This window comes from Jaculus jaculus, chromosome 4, assembly GCF_020740685.1.
Source record: "Jaculus jaculus isolate mJacJac1 chromosome 4, mJacJac1.mat.Y.cur, whole genome shotgun sequence".
Lineage (NCBI taxonomy): Eukaryota > Metazoa > Chordata > Mammalia > Rodentia > Dipodidae > Jaculus > Jaculus jaculus.
The window spans coordinates 125,414,893-125,427,316 of NC_059105.1; the positions used below are offsets into that span (position 1 = coordinate 125,414,893).

Here is a 12,424-nt window from a genome sequence, read left to right on the forward strand (position 1 = left end):
TTTAAAAAAAAATAGGGACTAGTTGAAACAAAGAAGAGATTCAGTGGAGGGTGCTTGCCTACAAAGCCAAAGGACCCAGGTTTGATTCACCAGGACCTACGTAAGCCAGATGCACAAGGTGGCTCATGCTTCTGGAGTTCGTTTGCAGTAGCTAAAAGCCTTGATGGGTCCATTCTCTCTCACTCTCAATTGTTAAGGAAGAATTATTGGGGTAGACATCATTATTTTTAATTTATTATACTTCTCAGTTGCAATGTTTCACAATTTCTAGCTACCTCTACCATAACTTTCTATATGTATGCTAATTATAAAAGCATTCTTATATTACTAATAGTTTATTACTTTTATTTTCCAGACTCTATTTTTTGGGTACTTCATTTAATTTTGAGCTTCTATTTAGGGGTAAATGGATAGTTTCTGACTAATTATTAAACAAACAATAAATTTCAAATGATAGGATATAAACCAAATATATGCAATTATGGCTGAAAACAAATACAGATATTGAGGTAGTAATTTTAGAAAAGTTAGCCTGTTCTGTCATTTAACATTGGCTTATTTGGAAAATGAGTCATTCTCACCTTTAGTTTCTGTAGGCAAGGGAATTTGGAGAGTTGTCTTGAGCACACCACTGCAATCCTACCTAGCACATGGGAAGCTGAGGCAAGAGAACTGGGAGTTTAAGGCCAGCCTTAAAATTGTTCATTTGAGTCATCTAACCATAAATAATGATGCAGCATTCATGAGGTACTGTGCTGTTTCTCAGCGGGAGTGATTTGAATGTGTGAAGTTTCAAAACTCCATTTGACCTGCAGGTTTCTTTCCATAGGCCATGTTGCAGCCCGTGTTGGCAGCAGAAGATTTTACCATCTTTAAAGCAATGATGGTCCAGAAAAACATTGAAATGCAGCTGCAAGCCATTCGAATCATTCAAGAGAGAAATGGTAAGATGTTGAAGTTAGAAATCTAAGTACTAAGTGCATGTTTTGGAGATTTGAGTTTTCTAATATGGTCTAAAGATTTAAAGGTAAGTCAACTTCCTGATGAGTGTGTGTGTATGTTTGACATTTCAAAGAAAGCAGACCACAGCTTGATGAAATGATGATTTAGATTTCTGAGAGCTTGATTTTCTGTCTGTCTAGCCATTCTGTTAACACCAGTGTTCTGAGTGATCAGGGTTCCTGCTTTAGGTGATTGCGCTTCTCCTGCCTTGTTAGGGCCGATGTAAGAGACAGTGGTCTTCAGGCTTTAACAAGCTTTGGATTCTGAGGGACAGTTTGTTGCAACACATATGGCAGGTTCCCAGTTTCTGATTAGTAGCTCTGGGATGAGACTTGGTAATTTGCATGCTTAATGAATTCCCAGGTACTGCTGAAGCTGCTGGCACTAGGACACAGTGAGGACTGCTGGTTAAGCACAGTGGGTAGTTAGCACCATACCAACATCAAGTAGAAGAGAAAATAGAACTAATCATCCTCTTCATCTTTTGCCTGTCTCCTTGCTCACATTCACCTTCTTTCTAACCTTTCCTGCTTCTCTGTTCCCTAATTATACTTGAATTAAATTAGCCTTCTTCAAAGCAGTCATACTTCTTATCATACAAACCAGATTCTCATCTCCCTTTCAGGTCTCTGCCTCTGGTAACCTCATCTTTTTTGTTTGTTTGTTTTTGAACAACTTTAATTTTTTTTTTTTTTTTTTGTGTGTGTGTGTATGTGTGTGTGTGTGTGTGTGTTTATGGATGCGCAAAGATCTCTTGCTTCTGCAAAATGTCCATCTGGCTTTTGTGAGTGGTTAGGAAATTGAACCTGGGACGGGCAGCCTTTGCAAGCAAGCATGTTTAGTCACTAAGCCATCTCTCTAGCCCCTGGTAACCTCATCTCCTTATGCGTTTCTTTGCTCTTTAGATTACCCTCTTTATAATGCCTTAACACTTCTTTACTCATTTGACAGCAGGGCCCATTTCTTGGCGATATGAGAGCTATGATATGAGATATGAGAATTCAGTTGTATTGTTTGATCTGAAGATTCTCGAGCATGCAACAACAGGGCTTCTGTTGAGGAAGAGAAAACATTAAGATGTTGTAGAACTCTTGTTGAAGATTGTCCTTTCTTTTCTTTTTGTAAACCTTTTATTGAAAACTTCCATAAATATAAACAACTAATAGGATCATAATCCCTTCCCACTAGCCTCCATTTTCCCTTTCCAAATCCCCCTTCTGCTGAATCCCTTCTTGCCAACTAGTCTATTTTGATGCCATCTTTTTTTTTTTTTTTTTTGAGGTAGGGTTTTACTCTAGTCCAGGCTAATCTAGAATTCACTATGTAGTCTCAGGGTGGCCTTGAACTCACAGGGATTGTCCTACCTCTACTTCTTGAGTGCTGGGATTAAGGGCATGCACCACCACACTTGACTACTGATGCCATCATTTTTCCCCCTTCTATTATGTGGGCCTTGTGTAGGGGGCATCAGCAATTGTGATGTCATGAATATCTCTACCACCTTATATCTGGATTATAAAGAGTCTTTCCTTTGGCTCTTACATTCTTTCCTCCACCTCTTCTGCAGTAGCCATTGAGTGTTGAAAGGTGTAATAGAGATGTCTCATTTAGTGCTGAACCCTCCACTATCATTTCTCAAGTTACCATATATGTTCCAGCTATACCACTTCTTGGCATATACCCTAACAAATTTACTCATTACTATAGAGATACTTGCCCATCCATGCTTATTAAGCTCCTCTATTCACAGTAGCTAGGAAATGGAACAGCCTAGATGCCCTTCAACTGATGAATTGCTAAGAAAGATATAGAGTATTTACACAATGGAGTTTTATTCAGCTATGAAAAAAAATGAAATTTTCAGGGAAATGGATGGATCTAGAAAATTATATATACCAAGTGACCTAACCCAGGCAAACACCACATGGTCTCTGTCATTTGTGGATCCTATATTAAAATGTCCTTTCTTTTGACTGATATAAGTAGAAACTTGCTCCTGAGAACCTGCAGCTATTTTAACCATACTTTAAAGTTAAGGTGCTTTTCACAACTGGTAATAGAGTTGTCTGTAGATAGAAGAGTCCCACCCTAACCCTGAAGAATGCTTTGATACAAATGCATTTGGAAAAGTCTCTCTTTCTTTTATAAAGTCAAGCCCAACAGACTGGCCTTTTTTTTTTTTTTTTTTAAATGAGAGAGAGAGAGAATTGGCACACCAGAACCTCCAGAAAGTGTAATTGAACTTCAGACGCATGCGCCTCTTTCTCTCTCATAAATAAAAAATAATAATAAGAATATTTTAAAAATTAAAGAAAAAGAGGACCAGGTTTGACAAGAGAAATAGTGAATTTGACCAGTGGACTAATTTTTCAGTTTGACATTTAACATGAAAACTAGATTAAAAAAATTTTTTTTGTTGTTTATTTTTATTTATTTATTTGACAGTGACAGACAGAGAGGCAGAGAGAGAGAGAATGGGTGTACCAGGGCTTCCAGACACTGCAAACGAACTCCAGATGCGTTATGCCCCCTTATGCATCTGGCTAATGTGGGTCCTGTGGAATTGAACCTCGAACTGGGGTCCTTAGGCTTCACAGGCAAGCGCCTAAGTGCTAAACCATCTCTCCAGCCCCAAAACTAGATTTTAATAAAAAGGGTACAAATACCTTTAGCTTGTGTTAATGCAATGCTTCAATTGACAGTAGCAGACCAACCTGAAAAAAATAGTCTAAGCAGTTAGAAGTTCTAACCTCATAGCCCAAGAAGTCCAGAGGAAGGTCCAGAGTTGCTTATATTAGCGGCTTAATGATGTTTTCAAGGACTGTGGCATTCTCACATCTTTCCTTAAATGATTGACCTGATTGTATCCAGTGCAGGTTCAATAATGCTGGTACCAGCCTGCTTGCTTGTCAGGAAGGTTTACTGTAGGGCAAATTAAGTCAACATTTAAAATGACTTCTTATGAATTTTTGCTTGCCTTGGGTCTACTATTGTGGTTATAGTTATTAGCTAGTATCTGGACCGAAGCTTCAAGAACAGAAGTTGCATTATTCATCTTTGTATCCCCAAATCATTGAGCACCATGCTGTACTGCCCCTAGTGATCAGGACTCTTTTCAGTGACATTGCCGTGGTTTGAGTAGACTTATCAGGTGCTATTTAAATAAAACATTCTGTTTACAAAACTCTTTTCCTGCTTAAGGGTTACCTTTGAGAATATGACTTTATTTATTTATTTTAGGGTAGTTTTTTGAGGTACTGTCTCGCTCTAGTCCAGGCTGACCTGGAATTCATTCTGTAGTCTCAGGGTGGCTTCAAACTCATGGTGATCCACTTACCTCTGCCTCCCAAGTGCTGGGATTAAAGGCATATACCACCACTCTTGGCTGAAAATATGACTTTATTATTAACCCTTGCTCAAGTGAGCTCAGTAGTGTGTCTTCAAATACTGTATGATGATAGAAGACAGTAACTTTTTCTACTGGGACTTGAGCCTAGTATTCATGCATACTGACCAAGCATTCTACCACTGATCTACCTATCAGTCCCAGTCATTGTTATTTTAAAGAGCCAACCAAGTAATTTCTGAGTTATTTCTAAATAAAACTGTCAGCTTTGTGGGCATATTTCCTAAAATGAGAAAAAATTTAAGAGTTGATTAGAAATGTAAGGGCTTAGAATATTTTTTAAGAGATAAATTGTAAACTAATTTGTGCTTAATGAACTAGAACAATGACAATTATTTTCAGTTAAGTTGATAGTCTTTCATGTGGTGTTTGGTTTCGAACAGGAGTGTTACCTGATTGCCTAACTGATGGCTCTGATGTGGTCAGTGATCTTGAACAGGAAGAGATGAAAATCCTGAGGGAAGTTCTTAGGTATTATTTTTCAATTATTTTTAAATATGTTATTGGTAGTAGTATAATTGATATATATGTTTATATATGTGTGTGTGTCCATAGTTTTTTATCTAGAAAATATTATGTATATAATATATGTAAATTTTTTATTGAAAGCAAGCAAAATGTTGTATTTAGTTTAGAAAAGGCATACTTGCAATCATTTGTGTCACTTGCAGAATCTGGCCTTGGGTAGTGTGTAGAAGGATGGGCCTAGTGGGAAACTGTAGCAAGGAATTCCAGGACTTATTGCTCAACTTCATGGGACTTGAGGGTGTTGTAGGGAGCAGGGCAGATATATCGGTGAACCCAACTGTTTCCTTCCAGAGCCTCCTTTTCCATGGCTGGGGCAAATGTTAGACTGAGACAAACACATTGCTCTGAGCTCACAGGCAAGAGTATTCAGCTCACAGGAAAGGGAAAGTTTTGACATGAGTGTGTTAACTGATTGGTTTTCTGAAAACTGATTGGTAACCTTCCAGCCATCAGACCGAAACTGCTGTAACTTTTCCTCATTGATGACTAGTTCCTTAATCTTATGATGAGGAATGTGGTCCTCACCTGTGCTGATCTATAATAAGTTAGACTGTTATGGGTCTTTTAGATTTTGAGAAGGGGTGCACCACTATGTAAGTATTAAAACTTAGGTATGAACATGTAAGACATTTGATCTTAGCAGATTACAAAAGTTGGTAGATTTTGGCGCACAGGTTTCAAGAATGCTTTGTGAGGGGCTGGAAAGATGGCTTAGTGGTTAAGCGCTTGCCTGCAAAGCGTAAGGACCCCGGTTCAAGGCTCAATTCCCCAGGACCCACGTTAGCCAGATGCACAAGGTGGCACATGCATCTGGAGTTCGTTTGCAGTAGCTGGAGGCCCTGGTACACCCATGCTCTGTCTGCCTCTTTTGTCTGTCTGTTACTCTCAAATAAATAAATAAAATTTTTTTTTAAAAACTTGTTTTAAAAAAATGCTTTGTGATAGCTATAGTGCCATTGGACAGGTCAGACAGAGAAGAAATGGCTCCTGTTAGGAAGGATGTAACATTTCTAGTGTCTAAATATTTTAAAAATTCATTTTTTTCCATTTCTATACATGTATGTAATGTATTTTGATTCCCCCCCCACACCCAATTACCCTCTCTTATCCCAAGCAACCCTAATTTTTAAAAATTTTATTTCAGAGGGAGGGGGGTGCCGGGGGTGGGGGAATTGGCCAGAGCCAAAGCCATCAGTTGGACACATGTGTGACCATGCCTCACCTTTAGGCATCTGGTTAATGTGGGATCTGGAGAGTCGAACATGGGTTCTTTGATCTCTCCCACCCAATTATCCTCTCTTATCCCAAGCAACCCTAATTTTTTAAATTTTTAGTAGAGAGAGAGGGAGACAGAGAGAGGAGAGAAAATTGGCACAATAGAGCCTAGCCACTGCAATTGAACTTCAGACGCTTGTGCCACCTAGTGGGCATGTGCAACCTTGCACTTGCCTCACCTTTGTCTGGTGAACGAGTGATCTGGAGAGTCAAATATGTGTCCTTAAGCTTCGCCAGCAAGTGCCTTAACCACTAAGCCATTTCTACAGCCCCCTATTTTTTTTTTAAAGACAGGGTTTCAGGTAGTTCAGGCTGGCCTTGAGCTTGCTATGTAGCTGAGGATAACCTTGAACTCCTAATCTGTGTGCTTCCACTTCCCATGTGCTGAGATTACAAGTATGTATTACTATGGCTGGTCAGACCGAAATTATTTACTTATGGGATTTGCCATTCAAATTTGGATTTAGGGGCTAAAGTGATGGCTTAGTGGTTAAGGTGCTTGCTTGCAAAGCCTAAGGACCCACATTCAATTCCCCAGGTCCCATGTAAGCTAGATGCACAAGGTGGTGCATGCAACTGGAGTTTGATTGCAGTGGTTTGAGTACCTCTCATGCCCGTACTCTCTCTATCTGCCTCTGTCTCTGTTTCTCTCTCACTCAAATAAATAAATAAACAAATTTGGATTTAGCCCATTATTTTGTCAGCTAACTAAAAACATAAAAGCTAGGATTTAAGGTTGTTGGCCTTTGTTCAGTTAGGGTTCCTTCGGTGAACTGATGTGCTGTGTTCCAGTCTATGTCATACTGCCAGCATGGCTACCAGTTGATTTTATGTCACTTTAGAGCAAGCCTTATTATTTTCCACTTTTATGTACAAAATGTCTTGCCTATACTGAAAGGTTTGCATGTTGCATATTTACCCTTTGACAAGGAAGAAAAACTACTTTTCTACTTTATTTTTGTATATTTCAGAAAATCAAAAGAGGAATATGACCAGGAAGAGGAAAGGAAGCGGAAAACCCAGGTGCCTGCAAAACATAAATGCCACACAGAAGCACATTACTGTTGTTCTTATTACATGTCCATTTTCACTTTGTTTACTGTCAACATTTAAGCTTCTGTGGAACATAGTTAGTTCCACAGAGTAGTTATATTTTCTTGGCAAGTCTAAATTTATATTAAATTCTTTTTTATTTTTTTAATCTTTTTATTGAATGCTTCCGTACTTATAGACAACAAGCCATGATAATTCCCTCACCTACGCCACATCCTCCCTCACAAATCTACCTTCCATCACATCCCCTCCCCCTCTCAATCAGTTTCTCTTTTATTTTTTTATTTTTATTTTTAATCTTCTCACAATTTTTATTAACATTTTCCATGATTATAAAAAATATCCCATGGTAATACCCTCCCCCCATATTTAATTTTTTGTACTTTTGTGTAGAATATACTTTCCTACAAGAGGGCACTTTATACATTCTTAGGAAGTAATTCTTGGTTCTGGGAATGTACCTCTGTAGAGCATGTGCTTAGCACATGAGAAACTGAGGTTCAATACCCAGATCCCCACTGCAAAACTCTTCTGTATAACTTTAGTCACCTTGTAATGCATTCAGAAACCTACCTTTTAAATTTCATGATAAAAACCCAGAGCATCATCTCCAAAGCTATAATATTTAAGGGAGTGCCTTATAACATTCTGTATAAAAAAAGATTTTTTTTCTTTTTTTTTTTTTTTGTTTTTTGTTTTTTGTTTTTCGAGGTAGGGTCTCACTCTGGTCCAGGCTGACCTGGAATTAACTCTGTAGTCTCAGGGTGGCCTTGAACTCACGGCGATCCTCCTAACTCTGCCTCCCGAGTGCTGGGATTAAAGGCGTGCGCCACCACGCCCGGCAAAAAAAGATTTTTTTTACAATTACTTTTCTATTCTCCCTGACTTCTTTATTGTGCTGAAATAGCAACTCTCCACTTCCAGAGGTCACCTAAGGATGATTCACTATCACACTGCCTGTTAGACACATCATTCAGAACCATCTCTAGAAAGAAAGTGCTTGATGTTTCCAAGGACTAGTTCAAAGTGAACATGGTGGAGGTGAGGGGAACTAGTTCTTTCCTCACCCATTTGTGGCAACTTCCCTTTTCACTTCTCAGTCTCCCTGAAGAAAACCTAATACAAAGTATCAAGTTGTTTTCCTTTTTATTTTCCCTTACAATGATGATACATGCTTGTATCATTTCAGGGTCTTAGAAAAACCTTCCTTTACTCCACAGTATCCAGTGAGCAGAAGAGAGATATTTTAGAGTACTAAGTGATTTATGTGTCTTTGAGTAAGTTATTCGCAAATGGATGAAAAGTACATGGATATCAATGAAGATTTTAAAATGGAGCAAAAACCAGTTCAAATGGACATTATTTTTAACTTTCCATTTTGTATGCAAACCCATATTAGGCTTCTTAGACATTATGTTTTAGGGATATCTTACTGTGTTGTTGTTTTTTTTTTTTCTTTTGAGCATCTTAAATGGAAATTTAAAAGTAGAAATGGTAAGGGTAGGACTGCTTACAATGAACTCTTCTACACACAAAATGGCCTGAATATCCATGACCTTACAGTGCCTAGCACTACCTTCACAAGACCCTCATAATAAGAGGGAAAGATGATGACATCAAATAAAAGAGAGACTAGTGGAAAGAGGGAGGGGATATGATGGAGTGTGCATTGTGAAGGGGAAAGGGGGGCAGGATTTATTGTGGTTTATTGTCTCTAAGTATGGAAACTATCAATAATACAAAAAAGAGAAAAAAAAAGTAGAAATGGTAATAATAATGAAGCACTTGTACCCATCACCCAGTGTGTAGGGGCTTTTGATTTAGAAATGCATGTGATTAGATTTTCTTCTGTTTAAAAATTTAAAAAATTAATTAACATTAATCTACCTTTTATCCAAGATTAAGCAGTTTATTTGGCTTAAGTAACTTTAGAAATGAAAAATCAGGTATTTCAAAATAATGGTATATCTTAAATGGAAAAAATACTTTAGAATTTGGTGGCTTAAGAGAGTATTTCTTGGTGTTTTACATCAAGTCATATGAATAGTGAGGGTAAATCCTGATTTGGGACCCAGATTTTTGTAAACTTTAAGTGTCTAATCACATTAGTTACCACTAGCACTGCATTTTGCATTTGAGATGAAATATTTACCTGCCTCAAAGAGGAAGAGCTATCAAACTTTGGAAAAGTAGGCTTTTTAAATTTATCTTGTCAGTAGATAGCAGTTTTCTTCAATAACATTTTTGGATCCCATAACTAGTGAACTGGTCAAAATTAATCTAGTTTTTAATTGTATTATGGAATCCTGAAGTCATCAGAGGCCAAAATGGAAGAACCCTTAGTGTATACCAACGAAGCTGCAAACGTGAGTAATTTCCAAGGCGATGGTGAATGTTATGTCCAACCACCCTCAGGTAAGCTTGAGGTGCACTGCACTTTAATAACATGAATACTCAAATACTTCAAAAACTCTGGGAGTATTCAATGGCTTTGGTACTTTATAAAATTCTTCATGAGTTTTCTTTTAGTTTGGAGGTAAGAAATACCCAGCTGAAAGAGTGTAGTTATTGCATTCCTAAGTGGAGCCTGAAATTCAGATAATGAACAGATTCCCTGAGGGAAGGGGTTGGAGAGATGGCTCAGCAGTTAAAGTGTTTGCCTGGAAAGCCTAACGACCAGGGTTCAATTCCCCAGTACCCACATAAAGCCAGATGCACAAAGAAGTTCATGCATCTGGAATTTGCAGCTGCAGGAAGCCCTGATGCATACATTATCTCTGTCTGTTTCTCTTTTCTTTCTTTTTCTCTCTGCTTGCAAATCAGTTTTAAAAATATAATAAAAAAAATTCTCCAAGGGAAGCCACCAGCTTTTGTGCCATTACAAGATATATTCACATACCATTTGGTAGTTGTGAGCAAAAGATGATGTTGAAAGGATAATATTGAATTATCCTTTTGAAAAAAAATCCTTTCCTAATGAATAAAAGTATAACTAGAAAATGAGAGGTAGCCATGTTCTCTAGGCGTTTAGTTACATTTATATCCATAGCAATGTTAGTAGATGAACTTGTTCAATATGTAACAAATCCACTTTGAATACTCTGGTTTCTTATATTGTACAGGAGAAAGAGTGATTTCTTCAACACAAATTGAATTATAATCATGTTCATTGTATTATGGATTTAGTTCTTTGATTTTAAATAAGTATGTTTTTCTTAATTAAAAAAGTACATTTTCATTTTACTCTTTTTTTTTTTCTAAAACAAGAAATTCAATTAAGTGACTTGTCCAAGATCACTAAGCTCTTAAATGGTGAAGTTCTGACTTGCCTTGGTCTTCTGACTCTAACCTTATGTTCTTCTGTAGTTTAGAAGAGTTTCTTGCCAGGTGTGGTGGTGTACAACTATAATCTCAGCACTTGGGAAAGCTGAGGCAGGAGAAGGGCAACCCAAGGAAGCCCTGCAACAAAGAAAAGACCCCCCACACACACACACACAACACTCATAGAACTTTTATGATTTAGATACATTTGATGTTTATTGTCTGTTTTAAAGTCAGAGGGCAACTTAATTTTTTAAATATATTTATTTATTTGACAGGGCGAGGGAGACAGAGACAAAGAGAAAGGCAGAGACTAGGGGTACACCAGGGCCTCCTGCCACTGCAAATGAACTCCTGATGCATACACTACTTTTTATGTGGGTACTGGGGAATCAAACCTAGGCCTTGAGGCTTGTAAGGAAGCACTTTTAACCACTAAGCCTTCTCACCAGCCATGATTTTTTTTTTTAATACTTTACTTTTTAGGGTAGTTTTTAATTGTAGATATTCTTTATCAAAGTGAGGAAATTCTTCAGTATTCTTACTTAAGAGGGCCTGCCTGGAAGAAACATGAAAAGGGATTTAGAGAGGAAATGTCTTTACTGGCTGAGTCATTTCCCCATCCCTTTACTTGTTCATTATTGGTGGGAAAAAAATGAGTGATTTTTGTGTAACTGTGTTTTATTTTTATTTATTTATTTGAGAGCGACAGGCATAGAGAGAAAGAGGCAGATAGAGAGAGAGAGAATGGGCACGCCAGGGCCTCCAGCCAAAAACTGCAAACAAACTCCAGACGCATGCGCCCCCTTGTGCATCTGGCTAATGTGGGTCCTGGGGAATCGAGCCTCAAACCATGGTCCTTAGGCTTCACAGGCAAGCACTTAACCGCTAAGCCATCTCTCCAGCCCTGTATCCTATTTTTTATAATCACTAATTATTCCAGTTTTTGTCATATTTTAAAGATTTTGCACATAGATAATTATGGCATCTACAAAGAAGTTGTATCCTTCATAATCAGTGTACCTTTGCTTTCCTTTTCCTGTCTCATTGGGTGTTGATTTGGAATGGTAAGTGGGGCTGTCCTTGCTTTGTTCCTGATCTTAGTGGGAAAGTATCTAGTGTCTCACCATGAAGGATAGTGTGATTGTAGGAGTTTTTTGTTTTTTTCTTTTTCTTTTTTTTAAATATTTTATTTATTTATTTGAGAGCGACAGAGACAGAGAGAAAGACAGACAGAGGGAGAGAGAGAGAATGGGCGCGCCAGGGCTTCTAGCCTCTGCAAACGAACTCCAGACGCGTGCGCCCCCTTGTGCATCTGGCTAACGTGGGACCTGGGAAACCGAGCCTCGAACCGGGGTCCTTAGGCTTCACAGGCGAGCGCTTAACCGCTAAGCCATCTCTCCAGCCCTGTTTTTTTCTTTTTAAGACTAGATCTTATTAAGATTCTCAGGCTAGACTTGAATGGACTCAGAAGTAATTGTCCTTTGTTAGCCTCCTGAGTAGCACAGATACCAAAAATGTGCCATCATGTCTGGCTTTTTGTTGTTGTTGTTGTTTGTTTTTCGTTTATCAGGGTAGGGTTTCACTGTAGCTCAGGCTGACCTGGAATTTACTATGTAATCTCAGGATGGCCTTGAACTCCTGCCTCTGCCTCCCAAGTGCTGGGATTAAAGGCATAAGCCACCATGTCCAGCTTGGCTTTTTTTTTCTTAATTATAGATATTCTTTAGCAAAGTGAGGAAGTTCTTCTCTATTCCTACTTAAGAGGACTCACTGATTTTATTACTGTGTGTGTGGGCCTGCATGCCTGTGAAGGTCAAAAGACAACTTGCAGATTGG

The 12,424-nt window shown here is 38.2% G+C and overlaps 1 protein-coding gene across 1 annotated transcript in view; it reads left to right on the forward strand.

Moving 5' to 3' along the window:
• Cfap36 (cilia and flagella associated protein 36) overlaps positions 1 to 12,424 on the forward strand; it is a 52,364-nt gene that overhangs the window by 35,766 nt on the left and 4,174 nt on the right. The window contains exons 4-7 of the mRNA XM_004668961.3: positions 830 to 944; positions 4,792 to 4,879; positions 7,183 to 7,234; positions 9,577 to 9,679. Of these exons, the coding sequence (XP_004669018.1) occupies positions 830 to 944; positions 4,792 to 4,879; positions 7,183 to 7,234; positions 9,577 to 9,679 (358 nt within the window). The remainder of the gene's footprint in view (positions 1 to 829; positions 945 to 4,791; positions 4,880 to 7,182; positions 7,235 to 9,576; positions 9,680 to 12,424) is intronic.